The sequence below is a fragment of the Anolis carolinensis genome, unplaced genomic scaffold (assembly GCF_035594765.1).
Source record: "Anolis carolinensis isolate JA03-04 unplaced genomic scaffold, rAnoCar3.1.pri scaffold_21, whole genome shotgun sequence".
NCBI lineage: Eukaryota > Metazoa > Chordata > Lepidosauria > Squamata > Dactyloidae > Anolis > Anolis carolinensis.
In genome coordinates this window covers 34,703-56,924 of record NW_026943831.1, presented here as the reverse complement: position 1 = coordinate 56,924, position 22,222 = coordinate 34,703, and the positions used below count along the sequence as shown (strand labels likewise).

The 22,222-nt window shown below is 44.6% G+C and overlaps 1 protein-coding gene across 1 annotated transcript in view; it reads left to right on the top strand.

Annotated features, from left to right (window-relative positions):
* Window positions 1–22,222, top strand: part of taf1c (TATA-box binding protein associated factor, RNA polymerase I subunit C) — a 39,169-nt gene that overhangs the window by 13,768 nt on the left and 3,179 nt on the right. The window contains exons 6-13 of the mRNA XM_062966449.1: window positions 1,392–1,630; window positions 5,947–6,075; window positions 6,162–6,279; window positions 8,338–8,409; window positions 8,666–8,801; window positions 15,999–16,127; window positions 18,229–18,406; window positions 21,848–21,985. Of these exons, the coding sequence (XP_062822519.1) occupies window positions 1,392–1,630; window positions 5,947–6,075; window positions 6,162–6,279; window positions 8,338–8,409; window positions 8,666–8,801; window positions 15,999–16,127; window positions 18,229–18,406; window positions 21,848–21,985 (1,139 nt within the window). The remainder of the gene's footprint in view (window positions 1–1,391; window positions 1,631–5,946; window positions 6,076–6,161; window positions 6,280–8,337; window positions 8,410–8,665; window positions 8,802–15,998; window positions 16,128–18,228; window positions 18,407–21,847; window positions 21,986–22,222) is intronic.

Below are 22,222 nucleotides of genomic sequence, written 5' to 3'. Positions count from 1 at the left end.
TCTAAAGTTTAGGACAGGGGGCCAGGTCAATGACCTTGGAGGGCCTTAGTTTGGGGACCTCCAAAATCCATCTAGATAGTCTCATAAGGCCGTAGCTAAGCAAAGAGACCTTCAAAGACTATCTAGACGATCTCATAAGACCATAGGGAAGCAAAAATACCTCCAAAGACCAGGTAGACTTAGGTCAACCCTAAGTCTAAAGTTTAAGACAAGTGCCAGGTAAATGACCTTGGAGGGCCGCATCTGGCCCACGGGCCTTAGTTTGGGGACCCCTGCAGTAGAGTCTCACTTAGAATCATAGAATCATAGAATAGTAGAGTTGGAAGAGACCTCATGGGCCATCCAGTCCAACCCCCTGCTAAGAAGCAGGAAATCGCATTCAAAGCACCCCCGACAGATGGCCATCCAGCCTCTGCTTAAAAGCCTCCAAGGAAGGAGCCTCCACCACAGCCCGGGGCAGAGAGTTCCACTGCTGAACAGCCCTTCTCACAGTCAGGAAGTTCTTCCTGATGTTCAGGTGGAATCTCTTTCCTTTCCTGTAGTTTGAAGCCCTTGTTCCCTTGTGTCCTAGTCTGCAGGGCAGCAGAAAACAAGCTCCCTCCCTCCTCCCTATGACTTCCCTTCACGTATTTGTACATGGCTATCATGTCTCCTCTCAGCCTTCTCTTCTGCAGGCTAAACATGCCCAGGTCTTTAAGCCGCTCCTCATAGGGCTTGTTCTCCAGACCCTTCATCATTTTAGTCTCCCTCCTCTGGACACTTTCCAGCTTGTCAACATCTCCCTTCAACTGTGGTGCCCAAAATTGGACACAGTGTGATTCCAGGTGTGGTCTGACCAAGGCAGAATAGAATAAGGGGAGCAGGACTTCCCTGGATCTAGACGCTATTCCCCTCTTGATGCAGGACAGAATCCCATTGGCTTTTTTAGCCGCCGCATCACATTCCTGGCTCATGTTTCTCTTCCTCCCCACGAGGACTCCAAGGTCTTTTTCGCACACACTGCTGTCAAGCCAGGCATCGTCCCCCATTCTGTATCTTTGATTTCCATTTTTTCTGCCGAAGTGAAGTATCTTGCATTTGTCCCTGTTGAACTTCATTTTGTTAGTTTTGGCCCATCTCTCTTATCCAACATAAACGGGCCAGCAAAATATTGGATAAGCGAATATGTTGGATAATAAGGAGGGATTAAGGAAAAGCCTATTAAACATCAAATTACATTATGATTTTACAAATTAAGCACCAAAACATCATGTTTTACAACAAATTTGGCAGAAAAAGCAGTTCAATACACAGCAGTGTAATGCTAGAGTGGCAGCTGCCAGGCTTCACGTCCGTCCGTCCTTCCTTCTCTCTCTCTCTCTCTCTCTCTCTCTCTCCACCCTGCCCTACAGCTGCACCCTCTTTGAGTCCCGGCGCCACTTGCGCCTGGTGGCCCACCACTGGCGGGACTGGCTCTTCGAGGTGCCGCTGGTGCCGGTGGCGGAGGGGGTGCACCAGGACCTGGCCCAGCGCTGGAAGAGCCTCTCCTTCGAGGACCGCCCTGCAGGGGGCGCCCTGGCCTGGCTGGACGGCAGCACTGACCACAAGGGGTGCCTGGTGCACCCGGCCGGAGAGGCCATGAACCAGCTCTGTATCCTTCCTGGGATTTGGGAAGGAGGCAGCCAAGAGGGCGGGCAGGGGCCAACTTCAGCCTTCCATACAAGGCTTTTGGACTCCAACTCCCACCATTCCTCACAGCCTCAGACCCTTTCCTTTTGCCCCTGAGGAAGGGGCCTGAGTCCAGGAATGGTGGGAGTTCTGTCATTAGAACTGTTCTAATGACAGAAAACTTCCCAGTAAATTTGAAAAAACAACTAGAAGCAGAATTTAAGGAAAGAGGTACCCTGTTTCCCCTAAAATAAGACATCCCCAAAAAATAAGACCTAGTAGAGGTTTTGCTGAATGGCTAAATATAAGGCCTCCCCCGAAAGTAAGACCTAGCAAAGTTTTTGTTTGGAAGCATGCCTGGCGCCCACCAAACAAAACACCATAGCATGCAGGATTGGTAAATGTACATACCAGTTGTATATGGAAATAATGGAAGTAACAAGAAATTCTTGACCGAAGTCACAGTTTGTCTGGTTTGGTTATGTTGGTTTGTGATGACAACTACTGTACAGTATAGAATAAATGTTCATTTTTTTGTTCAACAATAAATGTGAATTCTTCTTCATGGAAAAATAAGACATCCCCTGAAAATAAGACCTAGCACATCTTTTGGAGTAAAAAGTTATATAAGACACTGTCTTATTTTCGGGGAAACACGGTATAATGAAAGTAAAAGATTGGGATTTGAAGATGGTAAATATGGAAAGGATTAAAAACGAACTAAGAGGAAGAGACTTTGAGTGGTACAAGTATTTACAATTGGGGAAATGGTCAAATGATTTAAGGAAAAAGCATAATGGGGGTAGGGAATATACAAAAATAGAAAAGATGATAATTCAAAGGGAGACTAAAGAAGAAAATGTGGCATTAAAAGGTGCAGTAAGCAATATTTATAAACTATTACTAACGGACGAACAGAAACAAGTTCATTTGAAGGAAATATGGGAAGTAGATTTGGGGGGGGAAATTGAATAATCAAGAATGGGGAAGGATATGGAGTATGAGATTATTAAAAAATATGTCCATAAGAATGAAGTAAAATTATTACAAAATGGTATGGAGGTGGTACCTAACTCCCATCAGATTAAATCAGATAGATAAAAAATACACAAATCAGTGCTGGAGAGGCTGTCAGGAAATAGGGTCGTATCTTCATATGTGGCGGTCATGTAAAATTATACAAAAATTTTGGGAAATGATATTTAAAGAAATAAGAGCAATAATAAAAATAGAGATAATGAATTCCCCTAAATCAGCATTATTACTTATGCATGATAATATCCTCTCACAAGAGGAGAAAGAATTGGTTTCTAATTTGATAACTGCAGCAAAATTGCTAATAGCAAAAAACTGGAAAGAAAAAAAGGAAATCCAATTAGAAGAATGGTAAAGGGAAATTTGGAACATAGCAATAAATGCTAAGCTGACTTGCAGTATTAAAATTAAAAAGGGAATATCGAAACAAACAGATTTTTGGAAAATATGGAGAAAATTTATTGAGTATATTTTTAATGAGGGAAAGGGGTATAAGCCAGCAAGAGAGACAATGAAATTTTGGACTTGTGAAACAGTATGAGTTGGTTGGTCCTGGTGAAGGTGGCACAAAATAAGGGGAAGGGAAGAGGGGGAAAAGTATAACAATAATAACGATAATAATAACAATAAATAAAACATGTATAAGTAGATAAAAAGGTATAGTAGAGAGATATGTAGTAAAGTTGTAATGGAAAAGTCTAAAACTGATCAGAAATATGCATAAAGATGTTTTGATTCTGATTTTTCTTTATTGTTGGATTGCATACAATGTGATATGTCTGGGATACTGTAAAATGAGGAAAGAATGTATACTTATACATTTTGAATTATAAATTAATAATAATAATATTGAAAATAAAACATGTATAGGTAGAAGAAGGGTGTGTAGAGGAGAGATGTATAGTGAAGTTGTAATGGAAAAGTTAAAATACTGATGGGAAATATGCTTGGGGATGTTCTTGATTTTTGTTGTTGTTGGATTGTATGCAACGTGATGTGTTTGAGATATTGTAGAATGAGGAAAATGTGAGCTTGTACATTTGGTTTGATTTTATATATATACTAGCTGTGCCCGGCCACGCGTTGCTGTGGCGAAGTATGGTGGTATGGGAAATAAAGTATTGAGGAATTGGTGGTAGTTAAGGTCAAGGGTAAAGGTTTTCCCCAGACATTAAGTCCAGTCGTGTCTTACTCTGGAGGTTGGTGCTCATCTCCATTTCTAAGCCGAAGAGCCGGCGTTGTCCATAGACTCCTCCAAGGTCATGTGGGATGACTACATGGAGCGGCGTTACCTTCCCGCCGGAGCAGTACTCACATTTGCATGTTTTCGAACTTCTGGGTTGGCAGAAGCTGGGGCTAACAGTGGGGGCTCTCTCCGCTCCCCCAATTCAAACCTGTGGCCTTTTAGTCCAGAAGTTCAGCAGCTCAGTGCTTTAACATGCTGCGCCATCAGGGGATATTATTTCCTAAAGGTTGTGAATATACAATATTTCTGATTGGTTTTTTTTGTTTGTTGGAGGCAAGTATGAATGCTGCAGTTAGGAAAAATGATTAGGATGTAATGGCCTTGCAGCTTTAAAGCCTGGCTGTTTCCTCCCTGAGTGAATTTTTTGTTGGGAGGTGTTAGCTGGCCCTGATTGTTTCCTGTCTGGAATTCCCTTGTTTTCAGAGTGGTGTTGTTTGCGATATTTTATGTGCTTCTACTGTCTGTGGCCCTGAGAAAACAGAGGATTTTCCAGACTTTGATGATGGGAATACTTTGTTGGGAGGTGTTAGCTGGCCCTGATTGTTTCCTGTCTGGAATACCCTTGTTTTCAGAGTGATGTTGTTTGCGATATTTTATGTGCTTCTACTGTCTGTGGCCCTGAGAAAACAGGATTTGCCAGACTTTGATGATGGGAATACTTTGTTGGGAGGTGTTAGCTGGCCCTGATTGTTTCCTGTGTGGAATTCCCCTGTTTATTTACTGTCCTGGTTTTAGAGATTATATTGTTCTGCATTATTCTATCCCAGTAATTATTTCATATTAAAGAAGAATCTCACTTATCCAACATTCGCTTATACAGTGTTCTGGATTATCCAACGCAGTCTGCCTTTTCATAATCAATGTTTTTGTAGTCAAGTGTTTTAAATTCATTGTGATATTTTAGTGGTAAATTTGTAAATACAGTACAGTAGAGTCTCACTTATCCAACATAAACGGGCCGGCAGAATGTTGGATAAGCGAATATGTTGGATAATGAGGAATTAAGGATAACCCTATTAAACATCAAATTAAGTTATGATTTTACAAATTAAGCACCAAAACATCATGTTAGACAACAAATTTGTCAGAAAAAGTAGTTCAGTACACAGTAATGCTATATAGTAATTACTGTATTTATGAATTTAACACCAAAATATCACGATATATTGAAAGCATTGACTACAAAAATGCGTTGGATAATCCAGAACGTTGGATAAGCGAGACTCTACTGTAAATACTACATAGCATTACTGCGCATGGAACTACTTTTTCTGTCAAATTTGTTGTATAATATGATGCTTTGGTGCTTAATTTGTATAATGATTACCTAATTTGATGTTTAATTGGCTTTTCCTGAATCCCTTCTTATTATCCAACATATTCACTTATCCTGCCGGCCTGTTTACGTTGGATAAGTGAGACTCTACTGTATATTTCTAATCTTATATTATCTGCTCAGAACTCGATTATCTGAGGACCCTTTTTCACAGCTGTATAAAATGCACACTGAAGTGGATTATATGGTAGTGCGGAGTCAAGATAATCCAGTGCAAAGCAGATAATATAAGATTATAAATGGGTTATATAGCTGTGTTGAAGGGCCTTGAGTCTACACTGCCATAAAATCCAGTGCAAATCAGATAATCTGTGGAAGAAGCCTAAGTGAGGCCAAAATCTGCCTGTCCCCTAACTGAATCCTGGCTGTCCCTTGGTTGCTAGGCAACCAAGTGGGCAGAGATTAACCCTCTAAACTGGCAGCAATTGGATAAAAAAAATTATTGCTCTCCCTCTAATTAGGACTTTATTTTTCTTTTCTTTTTGTTGTATCAACCTTGAGGCGTGGATGATGGGTTGTGTTGTCAAATTTTGAGGTTGGGGGGCCTGTACTTTTGTTGTTTTGTGAATTGCCGTGATGCCATCACTCTTTTATATATATAGATATAAAGGAATAGTAGATACTCCTTCCCTGGGCCCAGTTCCTCTCGCTCTAGTTTTCCGTCCTGAACTCTTCCATCCAGGCTTCCAGGAGGTGGTTCTGAAGCCAGACCCCTCCGGCCACTTGACCCCTCGGACCCTGGGCCCTGCTACAGAGTTTGAGCTGAACGGCGTGGTGCGACAAGTGGCATCCGCACAGGTGGATGGCTGCGGTGAGCATGAATCTGAGAGCCCCTCCCTCCCTATCCCACTGGTCACTCTCCCCTTGGCTGACCCCTGTGCTCTGTCCCCAATGCAGACTTCCTGGGGGTGCGCTCGGACCACCACTGCGCGGCCTGGAGGCTGCAGCCTGGAGAAGCACCAGAGGCATTGGAGGTGGTGACCACGGACGCCCCCTGCTCTTCCGTCTCCGTCAGGTGAGTGGCCCTCTTTGGCCTGGAGGAGAGGGTCTGTTGACCATATTAGGAAATTGTTAAATTGAGATTCAATCACTTCCTGTCTCAATCTACCTCCTCTGACAATCTGGCAATCTGCTCAGTCGCACGGAAATAAATCCAGACTTCCCAGATGTCAGCTGAAACCAGCGGCTTATATCTTTATTGCAGTTTTGTACAATATTTACATAGTTTTGTCGGAGCTTAGCATTTGTGCATCAGACTCCTCCAATCACCGCGTAGGAAACATAGTCACCTCCCACATTCCATTGTATGATGCATGTCCTGTTACGTACGGGAAATCTTCCACTGTTTCCCTCTAGCAATAAATCTCTACTCTATGCAGTTAACTCTTACATTACTTGATTACATGCTACATTACACACACTGTCAGTTAGCTTTAAACTATATATAAACTATATAAACCACACAAAAACAATACATTCACAGACCAGCCCCATGCTTTCCTTGCCTTCCCCTACCTTCAGCCCTCAAGAGCCCAGAATGGGAGTTAGGGAAGCCCCTTATTTAGAGTAGAATCATAGACATCCCATGGGTCATCTAGTCCAGGCATGAGCCAACTTCAGCCCTCCCTCCCTTTAGGTGTCTTGGACTTCAACTCCCACCATTCCTAACAGCCTCAGTGTCCTGATTTGTCTCTTAAGAACCGTCTTAAAACAATGTTGTAAATAAATGAAAATTGCTTTACTTCAGCAAAACATAAAGAATAGCACACACAGTTGTCTAATGCAAAAGAAAGCAAAGAAGTCTTAATACAGACACAGTTCTTAAGTCTCTGATAAATTCTCAAATAAGGGAGCAGTCTTACTTCAGACAAAAGAAACAACAATAAATCCTTAGGAGCAGTTTCCCAAACTCAGCATCAAAGCAGGCACAAGGGGAGCGAAGGCTTAAGCATCAGAGTCACTTGTTACCAGCGAAAGCTGACTGCACCTGCTTCTGATTTATAGCCCTGACTTCTCCCACGCCACATTTGCTAGGGCGGTTCCCAATTACTTTAGAGTTTCTGGAAGCTATTCTAGCTGAAAGGTGTCTCTGCTATATTTCCTTTCGCCTTTCCTGAAATGTGGGTACTTGCAAAACCTCCTCCTCTGATTCCAACTCCCAATCTAATTCTTGGAACACTTTCTTGCTCCTCTTCTGAAGATGAGGAATCCCTAACGCTCAGGACCTTTCCTTTTTCCCCTCAGCCACATAAGTAAGTAAGTAAGTAAGTAACTATATTTTTCTACCCCGCCACCATCTCCCCGCAGGGACTCGGGGCAGCTAACACGGGACAACGGCCCAAAAACAGTAAACAAGTACAACAATTAAAACATATTACAATGAATAAAACACAGTAAAATCACATTCTGCAAACAATACATTTCATTAAGCATAAAAGCCTGTTAAAACATAAAGTAGGTAAAAGTAAAATAAAATACAATGAACCACCAGGATGGTGGAGGGGGATAGTATGGGGTGGCCAAATTGAACTAAAGTGCCTTAGTAAAGTTATAAAGTGCTTCGGGGCAGAGGACAAAGAGCAACTATTTCTTGACTGTTGGGTGGGGATATTTATTTATTTATTTACAGCATTTATATTCCGCCCTTCTTTCTCACCCCGGAGGGGACTCAGGGCAGATCACATTACACATATAGGCAAACATTCAATGCCTTTTAACATAGAACAAAGACAAACAAACATAGGCTCTGAGCGGGCCTTGAACTCATGACCTCCTGGTCAGAGTGATTCATTGCAGTTCATTGCACTGGCTTGCTCTCCCGCCTGCGCCACAGCCCGGGCCCAAACCTGATCTAGTCCGAGCCCAATCAGCCATGCTCATTCAAAGCACCCACAACAGATGACCATCCAGCCCTGCAAGAAAAGAGAAGACGCCCTGTGTCTTGGTTGAGGCTGTGCTGTGGAGTGGGAGGGGGTTGCGGGGCTGTGGGCGGGGCCTGTCTTCCTGACGGGCAGGAGCCCGCCCCCCCCCTTCCACCAACCCCTCCTGCTGACCCCGGCCCCTCTTTCCACAGCCCCCACCTGCCCGGCCAGCTCTCCCTCTGCACCCTCCACGGAGCCGTCTACCTGTGGGACGTGAAGGCCAGGTAGGTGGCACACCTGTTTGCCTTTATCTTCCTTCCTTCTTGTTGCCTTGACCTGGACAGAGCCTTCCGGAGGCTCCGGGGACCCCACTTTAAAGCCCGGCCCTTCTTTCTTGTATCTCCTTTGGGGATACAAAGGGAGCGGAGAGTCCGAAGAATGAGGAGTGGGGGTCCCTGTTATGATCGGGGCTCCGCCATAAAGGGGGGTGGGGTCCTTTGTACTTGGGACATTGAGGTTTCTCTCTCCCTTCCTCTCTAGGCTCCAGCTCCTGCACCAGGACAAGGAGACCATGTTCTTCCGCGACCCGTCTCCTTGGCGCTGGAGCGAGTTCACTGCCCACCCGCGGGTGCTCACTCTGGCTGACCGGACCGGCCTGGTAGGCCTGGACCAGAGGGTGAGTGAGGGTCTCCTGTGTTCGGGGTGGTAGATATAAATAAATAGAAGCTTTGGCACAGATTCTGAACCAAAATATACCCTGCAGTATAATAAAGTGTCACTCAGGCTTGTGTAACACGTAACAGTAACTTTACTTCAGTTCAAAAGATCAAACAGGGCAACAATATATTTATTTTATTTACTTATTTCCATTATTGATATCCCGCCCTTCTCACCCGAAGGGACTCAGGGCGGCTTACAACACTGGCAACACTTACTTCTGAGCCCCCAAATGGCGTAGTGGACTAGAATCATAGAATCATAGAATCATAGAATAGTAGAGTTGGAAGAGACCTCAAGGGCCATCTAGTCCAACCCCCCGCTAAGAAGCAGGAAATCGCATTCAAAGCACCCCCGACAGATGGCCATCCAGCCTCTGCTTAAAAGCCTCCAAAGAAGGAGCCTCCACCACGGCCCGGGGGAGAGAGTTCCACTGCCGAACAGCCCTTCTCACAGTGAGGAAGTTCTTCCTCATGTTCAGGTGGAATCTCCTTTCCTGTAGTTTGAAGCCATTGTTCCGTGTCCTAGTCTGCAGGGCAGCAGAAAATAAGCTTGCTCCCTCCTCCCTATGACTTCCCCTCACATATTTGTACATGGCTATCATGTCTCCTCTCAGCCTTCTCTTCTGCAGGCTAAACATGCCCAGCTCTTTAAGCCTCTCCTCATAGGGCTTGTTCTCCAGACCCTTAATCATTTTAGTTGCCCTCCTCTGGACGCTTTCCAGCTTGTCAGCATCTCCCTTCATCTGCGGTGCCCAAAACTGGACACAGTATTCCAGGTGTGGTCTGACCAAGGCAGAATAGAGGGGGAGCATGACTTCCCTGGATCTAGACGCTATTCCCCTATTGATGCAGGCCAAAATCCCATTGGCTTTTTTAGCTGCCGCATCACATTGTTGGCTCATGTTTAACTTGTTGTCCACGAGGACTCCAAGATCTTTTTCGCACACACTGCTGTCAAGCCAGGCGTCCCCCATGCTGTATCTTTGATTTCCATTTTTTCTGCCGAAGTGAAGTATCTTGCATTTGTCCCTGTTGAACTTCATTTTGTTAGTTTCGGCCCATCTCTCTAGTCTGTCAAGATCGTTTTGAATTCTGCTCCTGTCTTCTGGAGTGTTAGCTATCCCTCCGAGTTTGGTGTCATCTGCAAACTTGATGATCGTGCCTTCTAACCCTTCGTCTAAGTCGTTAATAAAGATGTTGAACAGAACCGGGCCCAGGACGGAGCCCTGCGGCACTCCACTTGTCACTTGTTTCCATGATGAAGACGACGCATTGGTGAGCACCCTTTGGGTTCGTTCGCTTAGCCAATTACAGATCCACCTAACCGTAGTTTTGTCTAGCCCACATTTTACTAGTTTGTTTGCCAGAAGGTCGTGGGGGACTTTGTCGAAGGCCTTACTGAAATCTAGATATGCTACATCCACGGCATTCCCTGTATCGACCCAACTCGTAACTCTATCGAAAAAAGAGATCAGATTAGTCTGGCATGACTTGTTTTTGGTAAATCCGTGTTGACTATTAGCAATGACCGCATTTGTTTCTAAGTGTTTGCAGACCACTTCCTTAATAATCTTTTCCAGAATTTTGCCTGGTATTGATGTGAGGCTGACCGGACGGTAATTGTTTGGGTCGTTCTTTTTTCCCTTCTTGAAGATAGGGACCACATTCGCCCTCCTCCAATCTGCTGGGACTTCTCCTGTTCTCCAAGAACTCTCGAAGATGATTGCCAGTGGTTCTGAAATAACTTCCGCTAGTTCCTTCAATACTCTTGGATGTAGCTGATCTGGCCCTGGGGACTTGAATTCGTTTAGAGTGGCCAGGTGTTCCTGGACAACTTGTTTCCCTATTTGGGGTTGGATTTCCCCCAATCCTTCGTCCATTCCATGTTGCTGAGGTTGAAGATGGCTTTCTTTTTGTGAGAAGACCGAGGCAAAGAAGGCATTAAGCAGTTCTGCCTTTTCCCTATCCCCTGTCACCATCACCCCATCTACTCCTTGCAGTGGCCCTATCGCCTCCTTTTTCTTCCTTTTTCTACCAACATAAGCAAAAAAACCTTTTTTGTTGTTTTTTATGTCCCTGGCAAGCCTGAGCTCATTTTGCGCTTTAGCCTTGCGAACCTTTTCCCTACAGGAGTTGGCTATACGTTTGAATTCTTCTTTGGTGATTTCTCCCCTTTTCCACTTCTTGTGCATGTCACTTTTGAGCTTTAGCTCAGTTAGAAGTTCTTTGGACATCCATTCTGGCTTCTTTGCACTTGTCTTATTTTTCTTCTTTGTTGGCACTGTTTGCATTTGCGCCTTGAGTATTTCACTTTTGAAAAACTCCCATCCATCCTTAACTCCCTTGTTTTTTAATATCGGCGTCCATGGAATGCCGCTCAGTAATTCCTTCATTTTTTGGAAGTCAGCTCTCTTAAAGTCCAGAATGCGTGTTTGACTTGTCTTAGTTTCAGCATTCCTTTGTATTGCAAACTGCAGGAGCACATGGTCACTTGCCCCTAAGGATCCAACCACTTCAACTGTATTGATCAGGTCTTCCACATTTGTTAAGATTAGATCAAGAGTTGCTGATCCCCTTGTTGCCTCTTCTACCTTCTGGACCATAAAATTATCTGCAAGGCAAGTGAGGAATTTGTTGGACTTTGTACTCTTGGCTGAGTTTGTTTTCCAGCAGATATCAGGATAATTGAAATCGCCCATGACTACTATATCTCTTCTTTGTGCCTGTTTGGTCAGCTGTTGACAGAAGGCTTCATCAAGTCCTTCATCCTGACTCGGAGGTCTGTAGTAGACACCCACGACAAGATCTTTTTGAGTCCCGGTTCCCTTGATTCTTATCCAGATGCTTTCAAGCTGGTTTCCCGGATTACAGTCTTGCATTTCTTCTGCAACGTAACTGTTTTTGACATATAAAGCTACTCCCCCTCCTCTCCCCTTTGTTCTATTTATGTGAAAGAGGTTATAGCCCTCAATGGTTAAATTCCAGTGATGGGAGTCATCTCACCAGGTTTCAGTGATGCCTATGACATCGTATGTGTGGTGCTGTGCTAGGAGTTGGAGTTCGTCTTGCTTATTTCCCATGCTCTGAGCATTAGTGTAAAGACATGTAAGCCCCTGTGACCTCCCCTCGAACTGTTTATTTGGGATTATTGTGCTCTCTGTACTTGGTCCTTGCTGTGTTTGTGCAGCCCTCCGTTTAGCCTTACGGCGGTTCCCTGTGGTCGTGGGTAATATAGTGTTCGCCAGGCTGTTGTTCCTCTCCCCCAGTGGATTTAGTTTAAAGTGCGCCTGATGAGGTTTGTGAGTCTGTGTGCAAAAAGATGTTTTCCTACTTGTGTGAGATGCACCCCATCGCTTGCCAGTAGTCCATCCTCTTGGAAGAGTAGACCATGGTCAAGGAAGCCAAAATGCTCCTCTTGACACCATTTTCTGAGCCAGTTATTGACCTGTACTATTTTTCCGGCCCTTGTAGAGCCATGTCCTACAACGGGGAGGAGGGATGAAAAGATCACATGTACATTATACAGTTTTAGCTTTGTTCCCAGAGCTCGAAAATCATTTGTGATCTTTTGAAAAGTATGCCTAGCGGTGTCATTGGTACCTACATGAATCAACATAAGGTGGGGAGGGTGATGGGGCTTTAGGAGCCTGCTGAGCCTCTGAGTGATATGGTGTATTTTTGCCCCCGGGAGGCAGCATGTTTCTCGAGCCATCCCATCCGGTCTGGAAATGATGGCTTCCGTTCCTCTAAGGAGGGAGTCACCTACTACCAAGACCTGTTTCCTTTGAGGATTGACAGGGTCCCTTTTGTGCAAGACAGTGTGTATGTCCCCTGAAGAGTGTTCCTGTTGAAGTGAATCATGTAGGTGTAAAGTGTTGTCCTCCTCCTCAACATCCCCAGTGCATTCATCAATGACAATCCATTGAGATACATCCGAGAGCCCATTACTCTCCCAAGGATGTTCCTGTTGCTCCTGGTCTATGATTGGGGATGGAGCATTTGCATGATTACATAAGTCTGACTGTGGTGATGCACTGTCCCTGTCAGGGCTATCCCCTGCGCATTGATCCAGGATGGTCCACTGAGTGGTATCTAAGAAACTGTGGTCCTCCACAAGATGTGTTTCCTGATTGTATGTTAATGATGTAAGAATTTCAAATCTGTTGTGTAAATGCAGCTGAGCAGAGGAGTTCTGCGGAGGCTGCCTGGTCCTGCGTCTCCTTCTATGGGTGACCTCCTTCCAAGCCTGAGGGTTGTCTACCTTTGAGTTGATCTCCCCATAAGGTTCCTGATCATGGTCTTGGTGGTGTTGGTGTGATGCAGGCTGCTGATCTACAGCAGCGTGTTGTGCAGTGTCCAAGAAGAGCTCGAGTGCCTGAATGTCCTTAAGGGTCTTAATACGGTGCTCGAGCTGTTGGATCCTCTGCTCCATCAGAGTCATCTGTTTGCATTTGGAGCAGATGTAGTTGTCTAGTTTTTGTGTGAAAAAGCGGAACATGCCACAGCTGGTGCATGTGATGGGAATGTTTTGCTTTTGTTGCATCTCTTGGTGAGCGTGGTGGCCAAGTGGGATCTTTGTACAGTTAAGTAATATGCACGCTCTTTATGTGCAAACTGCAACAAACCACCTCTTTGTGTATTTGTTTATGTTGCTTTGTTTCCTGTATGTACTGCAAAGGATAGTTAGTAAAGGTGCCTTTTTCACTGGCAAATAAAGCTTTCCCAGAAACTCAATTAACAGGGGACAATGCCTGCTGTCAATCAACTTAAGTACCTGGCTCTCTTTCAACACAACAGTCACACAACAGTTAGACTTTGACCACAGGAGCCAAGCCCACACTCAGTTTAAAATCTTAGCCAAATCTTAGCCAAATCCTACCTGAAGCCAGGGAGCAAAAATGTCCTCCTGCTGCCTCTGCTTCTGCGAGAACCAACTGCCCTTCTGGGATCAGGCTCTGGCAGAAACTCACACTGGCAAATAAAGCTTTCCCAGAAACTCAATTAACAGGGGACAATGCCTGCTGTCAATCAACTTAAGTACCTGGCTCTCTTTCAACACAACAGTCACACAACAGTTAGACTTTGACCACAGGAGCCAAGCCCAAACTCAGTTTAAAATCTTAGCCAAATCTTAGCCAAATCCTACCTGAAGCCAGGGAGCAAAAATGTCCTCCTGCTTCCTCTGCTTCTGCGAGAACCAACTGCCCTTCTGGGATCAGGCTCTGGCAGAAACTCACACTGGCAAATAAAGCTTTCCCAGAAACTCAATTAACAGGGGACAATGCCTGCTGTCAATCAACTTAAGTACCTGGCTCTCTTTCAACACAACAGTCACACAACAGTTAGACTTTGACCACAGGAGCCAAGCCCAAACTCAGTTTAAAATCTTAGCCAAATCTTAGCCAAATCCTGCCTGAAGCCAGGGAGCAAAAATGTCCTCCTGCTTCCTCTGCTTCTGCGAGAACCAACTGCCCTTCTGGGATCAGGCTCTGGCAGAAACTCACACTGGCAAATAAAGCTTTCCCAGAAACTCAATTAACAGGGGACAATGCCTGCTGTCAATCAACTTAAGTACCTGGCTCTCTTTCAACACAACAGTCACACAACAGTTAGACTTTGACCACAGGAGCCAAGCCCAAACTCAGTTTAAAATCTTAGCCAAATCTTAGCCAAATCCTACCTGAAGCCAGGGAGCAAAAATGTCCTCCTGCTCCCTCTGCTTCTGCGAGAACCAACTGCCCTTCTGGGATCAGGCTCTGGCAGAAACTCACACTGGCAAATAAAGCTTTCCCAGAAACTCAATTAACAGGGGACAATGCCTGCTGTCAATCAACTTAAGTACCTGGCTCTCTTTCAACACAACAGTCACACAACAGTTAGACTTTGACCACAGGAGCCAAGCCCAAACTCAGTTTAAAATCTTAGCCAAATCTTAGCCAAATCCTACCTGACTAAGTGACTTGAAGGTTGGGTTGCTGATCTAAAAGCTGCCAGGTTCGAATCCCACCCAGGGAGAGTCCTCTGGAATCAGAGGAGCAGGTTTTGCAAGTCCCTACATTTCAGGAAAGGCGAACGGAAATGAGCTCCCTCTATCAGCTCCAGCTCCATGCGGGGACATGAGAGAAGCCTCCCACAAGGATGGTAAAAACATCACAACATCCGGGCAACGTCCCCTGGGCAACGTCCTTGCAGATGGCCAATTCTCTTACTCCAGAAGCGACTCAAGTTGCTCCTGACACACAAAAACCCCCCCAAAAAACAACAACACTGGCACAATTAAATGCCTATATAAAATCAATCAACAATACATAAAATCAGTTTAAAACTATTAAATTCAGTATAAAATTACAGTATATAAATTTTAAAAAATTAGGAGATACCAACTCTCCTAGGCTTCAGGAAAGCCTTAAAGACATGGCTGTGCACACAAGCTTTTAATGAATGAGAACATGGACTTTACATGACCTGTACGAAGATTTATTGAGGATTCTGGATGAATGGATTTTAATCTTGGACATGCTTAAAATTTTATATAATGCGATTTTATTTTGCAATGGTACCTGTTTTATATGAATTGTTGTTTTTACATTGTTTTTAGGCATTGAATTTTTGCCTATTTATTGTAAGCCGCTTTGAGTCCCCTCGGGGAGAAAGGCAGGGTAAAAGGGATGTAAATAAATAAATAAATAAATAATACATATGCTTAGATACGTTCATCCGAAAACCTCGTGCTTTATCCATAAGTCAGTCAGTATCATCTTTATATATACAGCAGTCTCTCTGACAGAGAACAGATGGAATAAGCAGTCCTTTTAAAAGTCTTTAAATATACCTCATTTGCCTTAGAAATAATCAGAGAGTTGGCAGCCATTTCCTTCCTGACTGTTTCCAGTCAGCGCTCTCTTCACTCTCGGAGGTGAAATGGCAGTTAAAACCGTTTCTCTCTGCAGCAAGCCAGAGACAGTAGCCAATCAGAATGTTGGCTCAGCCAATGAGTTGGCGACCCGTGCCTTCCCAGTCAACCTATAACATCATGGTGCTTTTTACAAATCCTCACATCTTGGGGGCAAAGGTGGTGCTGGGGGGCGGGGAAGCACATCTGTGCCTGTGTGTGCACTGCACTCCCCTCACCTGCCCTCTTTCCTTGCCTCCAGGTGGGCCCGGGCTCCCACTTTGACCTCTTCAAGGTGGGGGCGGAAGCCGATTGCCAGCAGGGAGAGCGGCTGGTGCTCTCCAAGTACCTGGGCCGGGCACACCCCTTCCAGCACCTGCTGGCCTCTCAGGTGAGTCTCTCCCAACGCAACGCCCAATCCCCATGGGACACCCATTGGGACCTTCTTGGAAGAGAGGATAGGTGTGTGTTACTGTGAGTATGGGTTGGCTTCACTTCAAAGCAGGCATGGGCCAACTTCGGCCTGTCAGAGCAGAAGTGTGCTGGGCCCATAACCCAACGTCAGAGCGGTTTTCTAGGCACACATGCAGCAGAAGTCGCTGACGAGGAAGCTCTGGATAAATAACGACGCTGCAGTCTCCAGTTATCTATCAAAAGATTACTTATAAACGGAATTCTCACAAGACGATACACAGCTCTCACGCAGGCACACACGGAAAGGGACAGAGAGAAAAAGATAGGAAGTAGAGGGCAATTTATCTCAGCCTCTGCTGTCCGATGCAATCCAAGTTTAACCCTTTACACACTGGCATAGTAAGCAGCACACAGTGTATGATGCAATCTCCAGCACACATTGCACGACCATGACTCAATTACATTTAAACAACTCTATATACAATCATTCCCACTTTAACACGGCCCTCCCTCCAAGTGTTTTGGACTCCAACTCCCACCTACCGGCTGTTAGGAATGGTGGGAGTTGGAGTCCAAAACACTTGGAGGGAGGGCCGAAGTTGGCCCATGCCTGCTTTGGAGTGAAGCTGTTTCACCTCAGCACTGGTTCACCTTCTTAACCAGCACTGGTTCACCTCTTAACACACACTCCACCACAACAGGCTAGGTTTAAACACTTTATTGATAAAAGATAGCAACGTCTGAATAAAAAGCAGTAAAGAAGGCAAACATCCAAATGCAATGGCAGTCAGTAAAAAGCAATATTCAGATGCAAACGCAGTCAGTCAAAAAGCCTATAATCCAGAGGTAAAAGCAATTTGCAGAATATAGTCCCAAGTCTCTGATATAGGAAATTAAGGCAACATGAACTTCAGCGTAAAGTCCAAAACACAGATTCCAGGCATGAACATAAACGAGAATCCTTAGACAAGGCAGGACAAATGCTTCCAAAAATCAACATTGCTTTGTTTGAAATGTTAGAGTAATTTGCGCAGGGCAGCAGTAGTTGGATGGAATCAGTGGAATGCAGAACGAAGAGACATCAGAGGCGATAGTAAAACTATATACAAGTTTTACTGAAAGCCGTAATAAAGACAAACAGATTTGCAGACAAACACAGGACTTGACTCTACTCTACTCAGAACAGAACTGAACAGAACTGATGCAATCAGTAATGCATACACATTTGTGTCTGGACACTCCCCAGTTCCAGCCACACATCAAGATCAACACAGCTTCTTAGTAATTAACTCTTTCCAGACTATAGTATACTCTGGATGATGCAATCAGTATGCAATACATGCAAGACACAAATTTCATTTAAACACTACCAATACACAAATCCCACATTAACATGAAATCTTTCCCTGTCTCCCCTGTATTTACCCATGTTTACAAGCCAAAAAAGCATTTCTCTGTCCTTGCGTTCCCATGCGTTTGTTAGCGATTCTAAGGGAACGTCTGGGACGATGAACCTTTCACCTTAACCTCGTATCTCTATCTAAGGAAGACCCCTCTGAGTCACTGCCAGAAACACCTGGAACTTGTTGATGTTCGAACTCCTGGGAAAAGTCACCCTTATCATTAGTTTCTGTTTCCTCGCTAGCCTGCAGCCTCACTGACAACTCACTATTTCCAGCATCAGACAATTCAACTTTTCCAGCATCAGAGCCTTTGAGATTTCTCTCTTCACATTGCTGTGGTCAGCCTGCATAAACCCAAATCCCCCTTCATCATCAGACTCAACCACAACAGAAGCCAACCCATTTGCACAGTAACACACACACACACATACATCCTCTCTTTTCCAAGAAGGTTGGCAAGGGCTGGTAGGGAAGGCGTCACTGGCTCCCTGGGGGAGAAAAGCCACCTAACTATTAAAATAATGTATAAATATTAAAATAAATATAGCGTCCCTACTTAGCGGATTTTCACTTTTCACGGGTGGTCCTGGAACGGAACCCCTGCGATAAGTGAGGGAACTCTATTTACTTGAACCTAATGCTCCCCTTCTTGGTGATGCTCTCTCCCGCCCCCAGTTCTGCGTCTTCGTCCTAGACGAGCGCTTCCCGCTGGTGCCCCTCCTCCGCTCAGAGCACATGATGGAGCGGCCCCCCCTCTTCGCCCAGCTGCTCCCCGCCGGGGGGCCCCGCCAGAGCCACAAGCTGATCCTGGGGTCCCACCACGCGCAGGAGCTGGCCATGCTGCAGTACACAGGTAGGTTATTATTATTATTATTATTATCTTTATATCCCACCACCATCTCCCCGTGGGGACTCGGGGCGGCTTACATGGGGCGGAGCCCAACGACATAATATAAACAACAACAAAAACACAATTCACAGTATAACAAGATAAAAACAGCAATACAGTATAATATGAGGATATTATAACAATAGTTAAAAATATCAGTCAACCACCAGGCACAGTTCTGTCATCTCCATAGGTGGGGATACTAAGGCAGCAATGCAAAAATAAAACGCTGAATTAAAGTGCATAGAAAGTAAGGACCTAATAAAATGCAGGATAGATTATTAAACCTTTTAAATGGGAAAAAATAAGATTTTGACATGTGTGCCTGCCTACAACTGGAAAGGCAAACAGCAGCTGCCTTCAGAATCCCTTACTGAGCATGCATCTGAGGGGCCTCACCCTTTGGACCCCCACCAACTAGCTGGAAAAAGAGCAGTTGTAAGGCCAGTTCTTAAGAAATCATTCTTGGATTCCTCGATACCGTATATACTCGAGTATAAGCCAACCCGAATATAAGGCGAGACACCTAATTTTACCACAAAAACTGGGAAAACCTATTGACTTGCGTATAAGACGAGGGTGGGAAATGCAGCAGCTATGGGTCAAACTCAAAAATAAAAATAGATATTAATAAAATTGCATTATTTGAGGCATCGGTAGGTTAAATGTTTTTGAATATTTATATAAAACTGTAATTTAAGATAATAATAAGACTTTAATAAGATAAGACTGTCCAACTCTGAATACCTATATACTCAAGTATAAGCCAACCTGAATAGAAGCCGGCCAGGACCCTCACTCGAGTATGAGCCGAGGGGAGCTTTTTCAGCCCTAAAAAAGGGCTGAAAAACTAGGCTTATACAGTAGAGTCTCACTTATCCAACACTCGCTTATCCAACGTTCTGGATTATCCTACGCATTTTGTAGTCAATGTAGTCTATACATTGTGATCGTTTGGTGCTAAATTAGTAAATACAGGAATTACTACATAGCATTACTGCATATTGAACTACTTTTTCTGGCAAATTTCTTGTATAACATGATGTTTTGGTGCTTAATTTGTAAAATCATAACCTAATTTGATGTTTAATAGACTTTTCCTTGATCCCTCCTTATTATCCAACATATTCACTTTTTTTTTAATTTTTTTTTTTAAAACACAAAAAATACATACCGTAGACATACAAAACATTTACAATTCCCACCACCAACACGAGGATTGTTTTCTTTTTACATATTCGTTTCTTTATGAGACAATTTTTATATCTTTATCTTAATCCATTTCCAACCTATATACTATATAACATTTGTATCTTATTTCTTATGGCTTGATCTCCAGATTGATTCATGATATAGTTCTTTACCATTGTCCATCTTTCTTCCATTTCTCTTGTTCTATTTTCATTAGTTTTTACAACATTTAGTTTCACATTCATAATTTCAAATTCCATTTGCTCCACCATATATTGGTACCATTTATTTACTGTCCATTTTGATTTATCTTTCCACCCTAATACTATTACTGCTTGTGCACATTCAATTATTGCTTCTTTTATTTCCCTTTTATTTCCCATTTCCTCTCTTTTCCCTAATACCGCTATTTCCTTTGTTATGACCCACTCATTTCCTAGTATTTGATTTGACTCATTTTGTATAGTCTGCCAAAAATATTGTACATGTTCACATTCCCACATCATGTGCATAAACCGCCCTTTCTGATGACATCCATGCCAGCACTGACTACTCCCCTTTTTATAGTAGTATGCTAATTGGCAGGGTGTACGATACCATTTGTGCAATATTTTCCTCCTCATTTCACGTACTCTGGTATTCCTTTTCATCCCTATTGTCTCTACATATTCACTTATCCAACGTTCTGCCGGCCCGTTTATGTTGGATAAGTGAGACTCTACTGTACTTGAGTATATACAGTAACTACTGACCTATTTTGAGTCTCCCTTTTCTGGGCAAGGTTCCAGAGCATGTGGTGGCTTCCCAGCTCCAGGGCTTTTTGGAAGACCCTGATTATCTTGACCCTTCGCAGTCTGGTTCTAGGCCTGGGCACGGAACGGAGACAGCTTTGGTGGCCTTGGTGGATGAGCTCCGCAGAGAGCTAGACGGGGTGTTCCCTGCTACTTCTCTTGGATCTCTTGGCGGCTTTTGATACCATCAACTATGGTATCCTTCTGGGGTGGCTCTCGGGAATGAGTCTTGGAGGCACCATGTTGCAGTGGCTCTGCTTCCTGGAGGGTTGTACCCAGATGGTGATGGTGGGGGACACCTGCTCGGACCCCTGGCCATCGATTTGTGGGGTCCCGCAAGGTTCTATTCTTTTCCCCATGCCATTTAACATTGACATGAAACTGCTGGGTGAGGTCATCTGGAGTTTTGGAGTTGGTGCCATCTCTATGCGGGTGATACTCAACTCTACTACTCTTTTCCACCAAACTTCAAGGAAGCCGGCTGCCTTTGAAGATGGCCCGGAAACTCCAACTAGTTCAGCGGGCGGCAGCCAGGTTCCTGACAGGAGCGAATTACAGGGAGCGGTCTACGCCCCGGTTCAAGGAGCTCCACTGGCTGCCGTTCACCTTCCGGACCCAATTCAAGGTGCAGGTGCTGACCTACAAAGCCCTGAACGGTTTGGGACCCACTTACCTTTCTGACCGCATCTCCCCCTACGAACCCGCACGATCTCTTTGTTCGTCGGGGGAGGCCCTCCTCTCGCTTCCGCCTCCGTCTCAAGCGCGGTTGGTGGGGACGAGGGAAAGTTGGTGGGGACGAGGGCCTTCTCCATGGCGGCCCCCCTCCCGGCTCTGGAACGTGCTCCCCGGGGAAATTAGGGAAGCTGCCTCCTTGGAAGTGCTCAGGAAGAGCCTGAAAACCTGGCTCTTCAAACAGGCCTTTGAAGAAGTACCGCCCACTGTTTGCTAAACCCTGGTACTAGCAGGTTCTTCTGACCAGTTGTTGGTTAACTCCTTGACATAGCCTCAGAGTTCACCCCAGTCTAAGGCTCTTCCCATGACCTTGTAGCACCTTAACTTCCTTCTTGTTTACAAGTTTCACTCAGTGCACTTTGCCCAGCTCATTTTTTTATTGCTGTGTTTCTCAAGTGTTTTATAATGATTGTGATTTTTAATGCTTTTTAAATTTATTTGTGTGTTTTTGTAAAACTGTATACTGTATGCTGGTTTTATATCTGTAAGCCACCCCGGATCCCTCTGGGGAGATGGTGGCGGGGTACAAAGATAAAATAATAATAATAATAATAATTATTATTATTATTATTATAAGCCCCCCGGATGCTGGACCGGTGCCTGACAGAATCATACACAAACAACTTACTAGTGGAGGCTTGAAGAAGGTTGCTATTTCCAACAACTCAATTGTTGTTGTTGTTTTCCCTAGGAGGCGGCAGCACCCCCTGCCAGCTGTGGGGCCCCCCGCAGAAGCTGCCCTCCATCCGGCACAGCCTGCCCCACTTCCCCCTGCAGACCCCCCTCCGGCTCAGCGCCCTCCGCCAGCGCCTCTCCCTCCCGTACACAGGTGAGTCCCACCTTCTCTCGCAGCCAATAACACTCTGCAACAACATAAATACATTTAAAACAGATGACCAATAAAAATATGAAGCATATATGTAATGAAGTGCGAATTTTTGGTATACAAATGTTATGTTTAAGTGTGTGTTTGGGTTTTAAAATGGTAAGTATTGCAGTTGCTGCATCTCAGCACTCAGAGGCTGGTTGCCATGGAAAAGTGGGTGGAGTCAACTGCCATTTTGCT